This window comes from Pseudophryne corroboree, chromosome 3, assembly GCF_028390025.1.
Source record: "Pseudophryne corroboree isolate aPseCor3 chromosome 3, aPseCor3.hap2, whole genome shotgun sequence".
In the NCBI taxonomy this organism is placed as follows: domain Eukaryota; kingdom Metazoa; phylum Chordata; class Amphibia; order Anura; family Myobatrachidae; genus Pseudophryne; species Pseudophryne corroboree.
The window spans coordinates 425924263-425939723 of record NC_086446.1 but is presented as its reverse complement, the minus strand read 5'-3'; the positions used below and the strand labels follow the sequence as shown (position 1 = coordinate 425939723).

The window sequence follows — 15461 nt, the reverse complement described above, 5'->3', positions numbered from 1 at the left end:
AATGTGTAGGGATAACGCTAGCAATAAACTTTTGTGAACAAACACAATAGGCGTCACATACGTATCAGCAGCCGCTATAGTGAGGTGCTGACTAATTAAGAGAGCCATATGATTGTGTAGCAGGATGAATGTGTATGGACACTGTTAGTAATGAGCCTTTGATAACTAACATATAGGCGCCACATACGTATTAACAGCCATTATAGAGAGGTGCTGACGGTGGTTTTCAAACACACCTTGCAAAAGCACTGACACTCTCAGTATTGAATTCGGGGGAATCAGTACAGATCACACTCATAATTAAAACAGCTGTTGCAGTGATACGCTGATGGTGATTAAACCACAACACTCGCAATAGAATAAGTACTGATACCTTTAGCATTGAATTCGGGGAAATCAGTATAGATCACACTCACAATTAAAACAGCTGTTGCAGTGATACGCTGATGGTGGTTAAACCACAACACTCGCAATAGAAAAAGTACTGATCCTCTTAGTATTGAATTTGAGGGAATCAATATAGATCACATTTACAATCAAAACAGCTGTTGCAGTGATACACTGATGGTGGTTAAACTACAACACTTGCAATAGAAATAGTACTGATTCTCTTAGTGTTGAACTCAGGGGAATCAGTATAGGTCACACTTGTAATTAAAACAGCTGTTGCAGTGATGCGCTGATGGTGAATAAACTATATACGGCTGTATGAACGCATGCTGCAGTAATAATACATCACATATGTCTCAGTGGCATTGTGCCTTTATTCTGTGAGAAACATATGAGAGATTAATATCAACATAGCATGCCAAATGAGACAGTATATGTATGAATTGACAGTTACATACCATTAATTAGTCACCTCTGGCATGAGATAATGGAGATTTAAACACATACACAATAGAAGCGATTGTATGAAAACATGCACTGACACTCACAGTGAATCAGTACAACATCGGCTACACTCGCATTAAATCACTGCTGTAGAGACACGTTAGCCGTGATTCAACTTTATATGCAATAGAAGTAGCCGTACGAATGAACAAACAGAGACATTATTTATTATATAGGTCTCAGTGATCCTTTGCTTCTATATGTTGTGATATCTTTTGAGATACATAAGAGAAATTTAGTATACCACCAATACTGCACTACATACATGGCACATGATAATAACACGATATACGTGTAAAACTACAGCTACATGATATAAAACATTGTGGTAACTCCTTATTCTCAACGGCCCCTTGCTAATAACATAGTGGGATAAAATTGTCAATGACACACGTGTGATGCTGAATATAAGCATATTATTATATATTTATTTATCCCACTATATTTATAAATCTCCTTACTATAGAAGAGAAGTAAATAGTTACAGTGCTGTGTCAATTTAAAAGGGGATTGCAACATTGTATGGTCCAATTTGTTACAGTATTTTTTCCTCAATAATTCAGCCTGGTAATACGAACAGGCAAGCAACAATTTTGTATGAGAAATCACAGGACGGGGGTATTAGATAAATGGCACTGCATTAAAAGTGCATTATATTACGGGATACCTTTTCTGCAATAAATCAATAGGGTGGAAAGGAGACCTGAACTTACCCAAATTAAGGCTAGATAGGGATACAGGGAACCCTCCATTCCACACAAGCCTTCTTTTAGGTCCCCGGCTTACTGACATACCAATTAAAAAATCATAACAATTTGTTGGACATATGTTTACATTGGAAATTTCCAGACTGCTACGAGTGGTCCGGATCCTTAGAATAATAATATTACCATAAATGGAAACAAAACAAGTGACACACGGTGAATATTTTTAATAGATATAACAACTTTTATTAATAAAATATCTTTCCATATATATTTCACATCAATTTTAATTGATTACTATTAAAAGTTATATTTTAGATTAAATCATCTTTTTCTCCTTTTGTGCGCCAACCAAGAGACAATCTTTCCTATTTCTTTTGTGCATACCTCAATCATCAAGGAGGAACTCACAGCAAAAGATTGATGGAGGAAGTAACTCCCATTCTAAGATGGGCAGAGCTCCATCTCCCAGCATTGTCAGCAGTGTTTGTCCCAGGTGTTCTGAACTGGGAAGCAGATTTTCTCAGTCGACATACCATTCAGGAAACCAAATGGGCATTACATCCAGAAGTGTTTCAGACAATAGTGAACAGATGGGGTCTACCTGAGATAGACCTCATGGCGTCTCGTCTAAACAACAAAGTTCCGAGGTACGGATCGAGAACAAAGGATCCCGGAGCGGTCCTTGTAGATGCACTGTCAGTAGAATGGAAATTTCATCTGGCGTATCTGTTCCCTACAATATCTCTGTTACCGTAGTGAGAAAAATAAAGCAAGCAAAGGGAGCAATAATTCTAATAGCTCCAGCTTGGCCAAGAAGGCATTGGTGTACAGATCGGCTGAGAATGTCCGTGGAAGCACCAATACTGCTCCCTCAACGTCCAGATCTGCTAATGCAGGGTCCTTGTTGTCACAGCCATCTGGATCGCCTGTCTTTGACGGCGTGGCTGTTGAAACCTCTATCTTAGAAGTTAGAGGATTTTCAAAACAAGTAATCCAAACTATGCTCAGAGCAAGAAAGCCTTCTTCAGCTCGTGTGTATCATAGAATATGGCAAGCCTATATTCTTTGGTGTACTAAAAAAAGTTTGAATCCACGATCTTTCAGAGTATCCAGGATTTTGGATTTCCTTCAAGCAGGATTGGATAAAGGTTTGAAGGTAGCTTCCTTGAGAGTTTAAGTATCAGCGTTAACTGTATGGTTTCAGCGTAAGATTGCTGATTTACAGGATGTACGTACTTTCTTTCAGGGAGTTGTACATATTCAAACTCCATTTGTTCCTCCTGCAGCTCCCTGGGATTTGGATTTAGTTCTTAAATTCCTCCAGGGTCCTCCGTTTGAACCGCTTAAGAGAGCAGATCTTAAATGGTTAACGGTTAAAGTGCTTTTTCTACTGGCAATGGCGTCAGCCAGAAGAGTGTCAGATTTAGGAGCGTTATCGTGTAAGTCTCCTTTCATAAGTTTTTTTCCAGACAGAGCAGTTCTCAGAACGAGATCTGGTTATCTTCCAAAGGTGGTGTCAAAGTTTCAGCTGAATGAAGAGATTGTAGTCCCAGCTTTTCAGGTATCGGGACTATCTGCGGGAGAAGCGTCGCTGGACGTAGTTCGAGCTTTAAGAATCTACATAGATCGTACTAGTGCCATCAGGAAAACAGATTCTCTCTTCATCCTCTACGGATTCCATAGAAGAGGATGGCCTGCTAGTAAACAGACGCTAGCAAGATGGCTCCGAATGGTAATATCAGAAGCTTATGCTGCTTTCACATCGCAAAACCTGCTTTTGAAACGGTTCTTTAAACGGTTCTTAAAACGGGTCTGAGCAGTTAAACCCCCTTCACATCGCATGTTGTAACCAGTATATTACCATTTCATTACTGCTTTGGTACCTTTCACACTGAACCCGTTTCACCCATACAAAACAGTGGTTGTCATTTTAAATGTTTATTTCCTGCTTCTGCCTGGTGACATCACGCATGGAGACAGCCTATCACCTTCTGGGGCTTGCAAATACCGTTTCAGACCCTTTCACACTGCACAATTAAACGGGTCTGAAACGGGTAGGACCCTGCTTTTTTACCGTTTCAAAATACCGGTATTTTGTAAACTGTAAATTGAAGGTGACCCTTTCACATCGCAGCTCGAACCGTTTAGGAAGCCAGTAAAAACGGCAAATTACCGGGTACAAGCTGCGGTGTGAAAGGGGTATTATTCTCATGCAGATCTCCCTACTCCGGCTAATGTCTCTGCTCACTCTACACTTAAGGTAGGTCCTTCATGGGCAGCACAACAGGGTGCTTCAGCAGAACAGATTTGTAAGGCAGCCATATGGTCTTCCATAAACACATTCATTAGACATTATGCCTTGGATACTTTTGCCTCTCATGACGCAGACTTCGGGCGAAAGGTCCTCCTGTGCAATCAGGAGTGTCCCCACCACTAAAATTGGCTTTGGGAATCCCAATGTTATCCTGTGGATAATCCTGTGGACCCAGCCAGAGAAACAGACGTTATGGTAAGAACTTACCGTTGATAACGTGATTTCTCTTATGTCCATAGGTATCCACAGGGATCCCACCCTGATGCACCTGATTTGAGGATCTTGACAATCACTAAACCTCTTCCCTCTTGTATGGAAGGGTGTGCATGTGTGTTCTTATCGCCTAAATAGGTCTCTACCTGATGCTCCTGCCTAAATCGCTGTGGAAAGAACTGATTTGACTGAGTCAGTGGGCGGGACTATATGGTGAGGCCCCGATGCATCCTGGGAGGCCAGAAAGCTCGTGACCGTGTTGGTGAAATTTCCGCTGTCGCTCAACCATATCCCAATGTTATCCTGTGGATACCTGTGGACATAAGAGAAATCACGTTATCAACGGTAAGTTCTTACAATAACGTCTATTTACTCTCCCACCCGTCCTCTTCGCTTTGCTACTGCACGCCGACTCTCCTGTCTTCTGATTACTTCCTCCCACTCCTATCTACAAGATTTTTCACGTGCTGCTCCCTTTCTCTGGAATTCTTTACCTCTCCTCCTCAGACTCTCCACCTCCCTACAGAACTTCAAATGGACTCTTAAGACCCACTTCTTTACCAAACCCAGCCAAATCTCTTCCTAACCCTCTGTCCCACGCTCGGTCTACCCCATCTGTGTCACCCCGGTCTGTCTGCCCCTCCCCTTTAGAATGTAAGCTCTCACGAGTAGGGCCCTCTTCCCTCATGTGCTTATCCTTTTCTCACTTTAATAATCCTCAGCTGCCCAAATCCTGCGTTTTTTTGGCAACCTTGAAATTTATCTCTATGTCGTCTACTGGTGTAGTTATGCTTAGTTACCCTGTTTTTGTCCTATATTGTCTTCAATTGTAAGTCACTGTTTTCCTGTTTTGATTATGTGCATATGTACTCTGTAATTGGGCGCTGCGGAACCCTTGTGGCACCATATAAATAAAGGATAATAATAATAATAATAATAAAGATAAGACTTGACAATACACAGCTTGGGGAAACATGATTTTGTCAGACATGCCATGTTGTGAGTCGTAATAAGATTTATTTCCCATAGGTGGGGCGTTCTACTTCTAACCAGATATATTTCAGAAAAATGTTACACTTACAAGGCATGTTGTCAATAATTTGGGTATAATGTGCAAAATGGTGATGTTCATGCTTGCATTGTGCTTACAATGCATGCGTATACATCATGCGTGACCCCCTATAAATTGTGAGGATGGACAGTAGCTAGATGAAGGAAGGGGAGGGGGTAGTAAAGTAAATACAATATAACAATGAAAGACACAAGCAGGGGTGTGTACAGTTATAGGGAGGACATAATATAGTGTCTGTCTATCCAGTTCTTGTTACTGATAGATATGTGGATTACACACTTTGAAAAGCCATTCTTCTACTTATTCTTGAAAAACCTGTACAGCAGCAGGAATTATTTCACACTGAACAATACTTTTAAACTAAACATCCAATAAAAAAAGAAATGCATAAACATGGGGAAATCAAAACCAATTTAACTACTGCATCTGCCTTTATTAAATAACAAAGAAAAGTCTTATGCAATATGCAGTTAAGAAAATAAAACTAGATTTTAATTGCATAATTTGCAATATGCCACCATTTTAAGGCGCTTCTATTAGTAGGCCCCCATACAGTAAACCTGATACATACAGAAATACTGCTGCATAACAAAGCATTTATTTAACCCTCTATCCAGCAAGAACTGCTCTGCAGCTTTTAGAGGAAGCTGTGTGGGGGCAGCGGGTTAAAGCAGTGTAAATTCTGGTGAACTGCTATGAAAATTCCAGACACTGCTGCCAAGGACTCAGAGTTTGTCGCTAATCTCATAATCTGGAGCTGACTGGGCAGGACATTCCTGGGGAGCTAGGTGAGAAGTGGAGGGGCTGCCATATATTAGTTTTCTACTAGAACTTGATATTTGATGCATGATTTTAGCTACCCTATCATATTTTGAATTAGACCATTTAGCATTTCATATCTAACATTTGTATTTGCTCAGGGACTGACACCGATTTTCCACTCAGTGTTTAACTCCATCATCACCAATGTACTTCCTTTTAAAATTCCAATGACATTAATCAAGAGGAAGTGCACCTTTTGCAAACTATCAACTAAAAGGTTAATTTCCCGTAGGTCTTACTGGCCAAGCGTAAAAGCGACAAAAAGTTCTATGCTGTGAAAGTTCTGCAGAAGAAGACCATCCTGAAGAAAAAAGAGGTACTCAAGTAGAGATGCATGATGACACCCTGCAGCCTCTATACATGTAATGAGCCTTTTGGGGACTATTGGCCCTGATTCAGATGTGAATGCAGTGCCGATGTTTGCACAGCTGAGTGGCTTTTTTCTGTACTGCACATAAGTCACAGTCGCACGGTGCATGCGCGGCAACTGCTTAGCGGCAGCGGCCGCAGAGATCATTTATTCGTAAAGTGAGTGACAGGTATTGACCGTATGTGGGTGGTATCGGGGGGGGGTGGGGGGGGGGGGCTACAAAAACGATGGCCTGTCGCACCTGCTTTCTGGGCGTGTCCCAACCAGCGACTTCAAATTCCTTTGTAGCACTGGCCCTTACATCTTAGGGGGTAATTCTGAGTTGATCGCAGCAGCAAGAAAGTTAGCAATTGGGCAAAACCATGTGCACTGCAGGGGAGGCAGATATAACATTTGCAGAGAGAGTTAGATTTGGGTGGGTTATTTTATTTCTGTGCATGGTAAATACTGGCTGCTTTATTTTTACACTGCAAATTAGATTGCAGATTGAACACACTCCACCCAAATATAACTCTCTCTGCACATGTTATATCTGCCTCCCCTGCAGTGCACATGGGCCCTCATTCCGAGTTGATCGGTCGCAAGGCGAATTTAGCAGAGTTACACACGCTAAGCCGCCGCCTACTGGGAGTGAATCTTAGCTTCTTAAAATTGCGACCGATGTATTCGCAATATTGCGATTACTAACTACTTAGCAGTTTCAGAGTAGCTCCAGACTTACTCTGCCTGTGCGATCATTTCAGTGCTTGTCGTTCCTGGTTGACGTCACAAACACACCCAGCGTTCGCCCAGGCACTCCCACCGTTTCTCCGGCCACTCCTGCGTTTTTTCCGGAAACGGTAGCGTTTTCAGCCACACGCCCCTGAAACGCTGTGTTTCCGCCCAGTAACACCCATTTCCTGTCAATCACATTACGATCGCCGGAGCGAAGAAAAAGCCGTGAGTAAAATTACTTTCTTCATAGTAAAGTTACTTGGCGCAGTCGCAGTGCGAACATTGCGCATGCGTACTAAGCGGATTTTCACTGCGATGCGATGAAAAATACCGAGCGAACAACTCGGAATGAGGGCCATGGTTTTGCCCAATTGCTAACTAAATTCCTGCTGCGATCAATTGGAATTACCCCCTTAGTTTAGATGGACATTCTGAGCAAACAGTGTTGCATAGAAATTCGATGTTACAACCGATGTTGCATCTTTTATATGTAAGTGTCGGATACGAGAAGCCGGCGGCGGGCATCTCTGCACAAGTCAGCGGCAGCGCCATTAGTATAGTTTCGCACATCTGCTACGTGCAGTAAAGACGGCATTTGCGTGCACCTCTAAATCAGGCCTTGTATTCTAACTGATTGCATTTCATTCTCAGCAATCGCACATCATGGCTGAGAGGAATGTTTTACTGAAAAACTTGAAGCATCCATTCTTGGTGGGACTGCACTATTCCTTCCAAACTGCAGAGAAACTCTACTTTGTACTAGACTACGTGAATGGTGGAGAGGTGAGTGAATACTTATTACACTTCTGCAGCATGATGAAATTGTCCTACAGAAAAATCTCCATGATGTGTAGTGTAGGGAATATTTGAGCAGATCTGAAACTACAAAACTCACAATGGCTCTCAAAGCATTGGTCACATACATATATTTTAAGCATAAAATCTAACACTTTTTTATTGACTTTCAAATAACCCCAGGGTTGGACTGTCCCACAGGGGTACAGAGGGGAGGCAGGGGGGAGGGCCCAGAGGGCCCACCCACTCCTCTAGGGGTCAGGTACTAAGGGGCTCTATACACGGGAGAGATGTGTGCTGAGCGAACCGCTCAGCACACATCTCTCCCGCCGCTCAGCACAGCGCGATGTGTGCTGAGCGTGCGGGGGGAGACGGGGGGGGCACTCATTACACCCAGCGGGTGAAATGAGCGACGTGCTAGATTGGCCTGGCACGGCAGGCCAATCTAGCACCAGCGATAGCGATGCGCGGGGATGCGCATCACTATCGCTGTAGGGGCTACACACGAGTGATCCATGGTTAAAATCTAAGCAATCTAGTCAGATTGCTTAGATTTTAAGCATGGATCTCTCCGTGAGTACCTCTCTTTAGATCTGCACTTGAATTATACATATGTTACATTACATACCTCCCAACTTGACAGTTCTCTAAAGAGGGACACACGCGCGCTCCCGAAAAGGGGTGTGGCCTAAGAAAAGGGGGGGGTGGCTTAGTGGGAGAACCCGAGATCGCGAGCCTCGCCCCCGTTTTCGTCACTGAGGGGGCATGCCCAGCGCTCTGTGAGCCGCTGGCATGCCCCCTCTCCCTCTGAATCCAGTGAATAGACACTGTGCGCATGCGCACAGCGTCTATTCACCGCTGCTCTGCTAAGCAGGGCAGCGAGACACAGAGACTCCCAACTGCCCCCCTCACCGCGGGACACTGCTGCCCGCGGGTGGGACAACGGGACAGTTCCCAAAAAACGGGACTGTCCCGCGAAAATCGGGACAGTTGGGAGGTATGACATTATACTGCACAGACCTGTGGTGTATTATCTACAGTGCATTGCTGTTTTGGTACTTTGCCATGCATGCACTAGCAGTATTTACTAAAATATATTTATTAAAAGTCCCAAACCATGTACTCTCTAATGGTTACCCAAGCCTCTTGGGAGGCTGGCCACGGCTCTAAATATGGGCCCCTATGACTGCATTCCCCCGGTGGGCCTTTCATGCCCCAGTCTGACACTGAATAACCCTATTGATTTACAATGTACATTTCTCAACTGCTAAACTACATATGGGTGAATCCAAGTAGCCATGTAGGCAAAGTCATCAAAAGCAAAACAATCAAACAAACAAACTGCTGCTATCATTTCCCTGGCTCCTAAAAGTTCCCGCTGACTCCTAGGTTTGACAGAATGGTTCCTGTAATCTACATCACTTTCTTCACTTCTGAATTAAACACACAGATACACTTAGTACACCAAATGTCATGCCAAAACAATTCTAGTAACTGGCTTATGTTGGAAAGGGTAAATAAAGCTTGCTGATCTCTCAGTGTTGTGTCATCATCTTGTGACCCATATAAAAACTTGCAATAATTTGACAGATTATAAACAAGCTGAAAGCAGACACTGAAAGAAGTGATAAAATCAGAATAATCAGCATCTTGTCTCAGAGTCTGCTAAATGTTCTGATGATTAAATCAATCCTATGGTCATGGATGTGATATTTCCTATTAGACTGACACTAGGGGGTAAATTACTAAAGGTTGATTTTAGGTCGATTTTAAATCGATCTAAAACTGACTGACACAGACTGCATAATTAGCTGCAAAACCTGCATATTTATTGTCAATCGGGCTTCAACTTGCAATGTCAGTCAGATTTTGCACTTCTAAATGCTGTCGGCTTTGAACTGTGAGTTTGAAACCGAAGGCAAATAGAAGGGATATATGATTTGTACAGGGCTTCTTTGGTGGGTTCCCCTCTGAAACGCATAACCAGCCATGGACCCATGAGCCCGTTCTGGTACTGGAATTTTTTTGGGAAAATGGCATGGGTTTCCCCCGTATTTCCAGTACTAAGCAACGGGCACAACCAGTTGGGGGAGAAGGGAGTTAATGCTATAGTAGGGAGACGCTCTTTAAGGGGGCCCTGCCATCATATTACCCTTCCCCAAACTGGTCACCTCAGGCGTCGGATTCCTCAGGCAATAACCGCCCTCAATAAAGGGGTCCCCCAGGCCTGGGGTGAAGGCCGGGACTATTTCCCACATTCCAGGTGGTGGTGGGTGCGGGGTTGATGATGTAAGAAAAGTAATATTGTCGTTTTGGTGGGACTACAGGTCTCAGAAAGCCTGCCCTGCATCCTGGCACTTAGAGGACCACAAGTGCCAGCATGCCCATACACTAACGGGCCGCTGGCACCTGTACCCCCACTGTAAAGGAATTATTTAAAAAAAAACACAGTACTTACACACCGAATACGGTAACTTAGGTAAACCACTGATTTGCAAAATCGACAAAAAAATCGACCATTGATAAATAAATGATATCCCCAGATGCATAGCTGCCAGCAGGAGCGGTTCTAGGCGCGGGCAAGCCGGGCGGGTGACCAGGGCACTGTGGCCTGAGGGCGTGGCCAGAGTCACCCTGCATGTGTCCGTCGCCCACCCGCTTCCCGCATCCCACCTGCAGCAGGCGCCGTGGGCTGTGTGGGTGCCCGCTGTAGCCGGCACCTTCCCCTCAGCGGCAGCCGGCTTCCAGCTCAGGCAGTGTGCGGCGCTATGGGAAAGACGTCATGACGTCTCTCCCATAGATCCAAGGAGCAGACGGCCAGGCAGAGGGCAGTGGTCCGGAAGGTGTGTGTGTGTGTGTGTGTGTGTGTGTGTGTGTGTGTGTGTGTGTGTGTGTGTCATATCTACAGGGGGCATAACTACTGGAAACTTTCGCCCTGGTAGCCAAAAGGTCTAGAACCGGCCCTGGCTGCCAGCATAGGAGGCCATGGTCAGACAGTGAAACTGCACCTGTCGGATGCAAGTTCCATGGTGCGACCGATGGTGGCATATAAGGTTGCACCTATCTGTATTACAACATGCATGGATGCTAAATGTGGGTGTTTCAGACTGTGCACATTCATGCAAATGGATATAGGAAGGAGTTTACAGCGGCATTTGCATAAAGTCACAGACAGGAGACCGCCAGTAGACGTTGCTGTATGTGACGCAGAACCAGGCTGCTATGCTTTCAGTTTATCTATATTGAATTATTTAAACTGACAGTACTAGGCAAAAGCCTAATATGCAAATATAATTTCTCTGACGTCCTAGTGGATGCTGGGAACTCCGAAAGGACCATGGGGAATAGCGGCTCCGCAGGAGACTGGGCACAACTAAAGAAAGCTTTTAGGTCACCTGGTGTGCACTGGCTCCTCCCACTATGACCCTCCTCCAAGCCTCAGTTAGATTTTCTGCCCGGCCGAGGTTGGATGCACACTAGGGGCTCTCCTGAGCTTCTAAAAAGAAAATATATAATTAGGTTTTTTATTTTACAGTGAGACCTGCTGGCAACAGGCTCACTGCAGCGAGGGACTAAGGGGAGAAGAAGCGAACCTACCTGCTTGCAGCTAGCTTGGGCTTCTTAGGCTACTGGACACCATTAGCTCCAGAGGGATCGACCGCATGGAACTGGCCTTGGTGTTCGGTCCCGGAGCCGCGCCGCCGTCCCCCTTACAGAGCCAGAAGCAAGAAGAGGTCCGGAAAATCGGCGGCAGAAGACATCAGTCTTCACCAAGGTAGCGCACAGCACTGCAGCTGTGCGCCATTGCTCCTCATACACACTTCACCCTCCGGTCACTGAGGGTGCAGGGCGCTAGGGGGGGGGGGCGCCCTGAGCATCAATAAAAACACCTTGGCTGGCAAAAATACCACAATATATAGCCCCAGAGGCTATATATGTGATAATTACCCCTGCCAGAATCCATAAAAAAGCGGGAGAATAGTCCGCGAAAAAGGGGCGGAGCTATCTCCTTCAGCACACTGGCGCCATTTCTCCCTCACAGCTCCGCTGGAAGGAAGCTCCCTGGCTCTCCCCTGCAGTCTACACTACAGAAAAGGGTAAAAAAAGAGAGGGGGGGCACTAAATTTAGGCGCAGTATATATAACAGCAGCTATAGGGGACATAATTCAGTTAGTCCCTGCATTATATAGCGCTCTGGTGTGTGCTGGCATACTCTCACTCTGTCTCCCCAAGGGGCTTTTGTGGGTCCTGTCCTCTGTTAGAGCATTCCCTGTGTGTGTGCGGTGTGTCGGTACGGCTGTGTCGACATGTTTGATGAGGATAATGATGTGGAGGCGGAGCAGATGCCTATAGAAGGGATGTCACCCCCTGCGGGGCAGACACCTGAGTGGATGGACTTATGGAAGGAATTGCGTGCACGTGTCGACTCCTTACACAAAAAATTTGACGACATGCCAAATGCGGGACAGCTTCTCAGCTCGTGCCTGTCCAGGCGTCTCAAAGGCCATCGGGGGCTCTAAAACGCCCGCTACCTCAGATGGCAGACGCGGATGTCGACACGGATACTGACACCAGTGTCGACGACGATGAGTCTAGTCTAATGTCCACTAAGGCCATTCGTTGCATGATTGAAGCAATGAAAGAGGTGTTACAAATTTCTGATATAAACCCAGGTACCACTAAGGGTATTATGTTTGGGGAGAAAAAACTACCCGTAGTTTTTCCCCGATCAGAAGAATTAAATGAAGTGTGTGAAGAAGCGTGGGCTTTCCCTGATAAAAGATTGGTAATCTCTAAGAAGTTACTAATGGCGTTCCCTTTCCCGCCAGAGGATAGGTCACGTTGGGAGACACCCCCTAGGGTGGATAAAGCGCTCACACGTTTGTCTAAAAAGGTGGCACTACCGTCTCCGGATACGGCCGCCCTCAAGGAACCTGCTGATAGAAAGCAGGAGGCGATCCTGAAGTCTGTATATACACACTCAGGCATTATACTCAGACCAGCTATTGCGTCAGCATGGATGTGCAGTGCTGCCGCTGCGTGGTCAGATTCCCTGTCAGAAAATATTGACACCCTAGACAGGGACACTATTCTGCTAACCATAGAGCATATAAAAGACTCAGTCTTATACATGAGAGATGCACAGAGGGAGATCTGCCGGCTGGCATCTAAAATAAGTGCATTGTCCATTTCTGCTAGGAGAGGCTTATGGACTCGCCAGTGGACAGGGGATGCAGATTCAAAAAGGCACATGGAAGTTTTGCCTTATAAGGGTGAGGAGTTATTTGGGGTTGGTCTCTCGGACCTAGTTTCAACAGCAACTGCTGGGAAGTCAGCATTTTTACCCCATGTTCCCTCACAGCCTAAAAAGGCGCCGTTTTATCAGGTACAGTCCTTTCGGACTCAGAAAAACAGGCGTGGAAAAGGCGGGTCCTTTCTGTCCAGAGGCAGAGGTAGGGGAAAAAGGCTGCAACAAACAGCAGGTTCCCAGGAGCAAAAGTCCTCCCCCGCTTCTTCCAAGTCCGCCGCATGACGGTGGGGCTCCACAGGTGGAGCCAGGTACGGTGGGGGGCCGCCTCAAAAATTTCAGCGATCAGTGGGCTCGCTCACAGGTGGATCCCTGGATCCTGCAAATAGTATCTTAAGGGTACAAACTGGAATTCGAGGCGTCTCCACCCCACCGGTTCCTAAAATCTGCCTTGCCGATTACTCCTTCAAACAGGGAGGCTGTGCTAGCGGCAATTCACAAGCTGTATTCCCAGCAGGTGATAATCAAGGTGCCCCTACTTCAACAAGGACGGGGTTACTATTCCACACTGTTTGTGGTACCGAAACCGGACGGTTCGGTGAAACCCATTTTAAATTTGAAATCCTTGAACACATACATAAAAAAATTCAAGTTCAAGATGGAATCGCTCAGGGCGGTTATTGCAAGCCTGGACGAGGGGGATTACATGGTATCCCTGGACATCAAGGATGCTTACCTGCATGTCCCCATTTACTATCCTCACCAGGAGTACCTCAGATTTGTGGTACAGGATTGCCATTACCAATTCCAGACGCTGCCGTTTGGACTCTCCACGGCACCGAGGGTGTTTACCAAGGTAATGGCGGAAATGATGATACTCCTTCGAAGAAAGGGAGTTTTAATTATCCCGTACTTGGACGATCTCCTATTAAAGGCGAGGTCCAAGGAGCAGTGGTTGGTGGGAGTAGCACTATCTCAGGAGGTGCTACACCAGCACGGTTGGATTCTGAATATTCCAAAATCACAGCTGGTTCCGACGACACGTCTACTGTTCCTGGGTATGATTCTGGATACAGTCCAGAAAAAAGTGTTTCTCCCGGAGGAGAAAGCCAAGGAGCTGTCATCTCTAGTCAGAGACCTCCTGAAACCAAAACAGGTATCGGTGCATCACTGCACGCGGGTCCTGGGAAAGATGGTGGCTTCTTACGAAGCAATTCCTTTCGGCAGGTTCCATGCCAGAATCTTTCAGTGGGACCTGTTGGACCAATGGTCCGGATCGCATCTTCAGATGCATCGCCTAATAACCCTGTCTCCAAGAACCAGGGTGTCTCTGCTGTGGTGGCTGCAGAGTGCTCATCTTCTAGAGGGCCGCAGATTCAGCATACAGGACTGGGTCCTGGTGACCACGGATGCCAGCCTTCGAGGCTGGGGGGCAGTCACACAGGGAAGAAACTTCCAAGGACTATGGTCGAGTCAGGAGACTTCCCTACACATAAATATTCTGGAACTAAGGGCCATTTACAATGCCCTAAGTCAGGCAAAATCCCTGCTTCTACACCAGCCGGTACTGATCCAGTCAGACAACATCACGGCAGTCGCCCATGTAAATCGACAGGGCGGCACAAGAAGCAGGATGGCAATGGCAGAAGCCACAAGGATTCTCCGATGGGCGGAAAATCACGTACTAGCACTGTCAGCAGTGTTCATTCCGGGAGTGGACAACTGGGAAGCAGACTTTCTCAGCAGGCACGACCTCCACCCGGGAGAGTGGGGACTTCATCCAGAAGTCTTCACGCTGATTGTAAATCGATGGGAACGGCCACAGGTGGACATGATGGCGTCCCGCCTAAACAAAAAACTAGAGAGATATTGCGCCAGGTCAAGGGACCCTCAGGCGATAGCTGTGGACGCTCTAGTGACACCGTGGGTGTACCAGTCAGTTTATGTGTTCCCTCCTCTGCCTCTCATACCAAGGGTACTGAGAATAATAAGAAAACGAGGAGTAAGAACAATACTCGTGGTTCCGGATTGGCCAAGACGAGCGTGGTACCCGGAACTTCAAGAGATGATCTCAGAGGACCCATGGCCTCTGCCGCTCAGACAGGACCTGCTGCAGCAGAGGCCCTGTCTGTTCCAAGACTTACCGCGGCTGCGTTTGACGGCATGGCGGTTGAACGCCGGATCCTGAAGGAAAAGGGCATTCCGGAGGAAGTCATTCCTACGCTGATTAAAGCCAGGAAAGATGTAACTGCAAAGCATTATCACCGCATATGGCGGAAATATGTTGCTTGGTGTGAGGCCAAAAAGGCCCC

The 15461-nt window shown here is 46.1% G+C and overlaps 1 protein-coding gene across 1 annotated transcript in view; it reads left to right on the top strand.

The window, feature by feature from the left end:
• The window catches only part of SGK2 (serum/glucocorticoid regulated kinase 2), a 104863-nt gene that overhangs the window by 29453 nt on the left and 59949 nt on the right, over positions 1-15461 (top strand). The window contains exons 4-5 of the mRNA XM_063960302.1: positions 6255-6338; positions 7758-7889. Coding sequence (XP_063816372.1) covers positions 6255-6338; positions 7758-7889 — 216 coding nt within the window. The remainder of the gene's footprint in view (positions 1-6254; positions 6339-7757; positions 7890-15461) is intronic.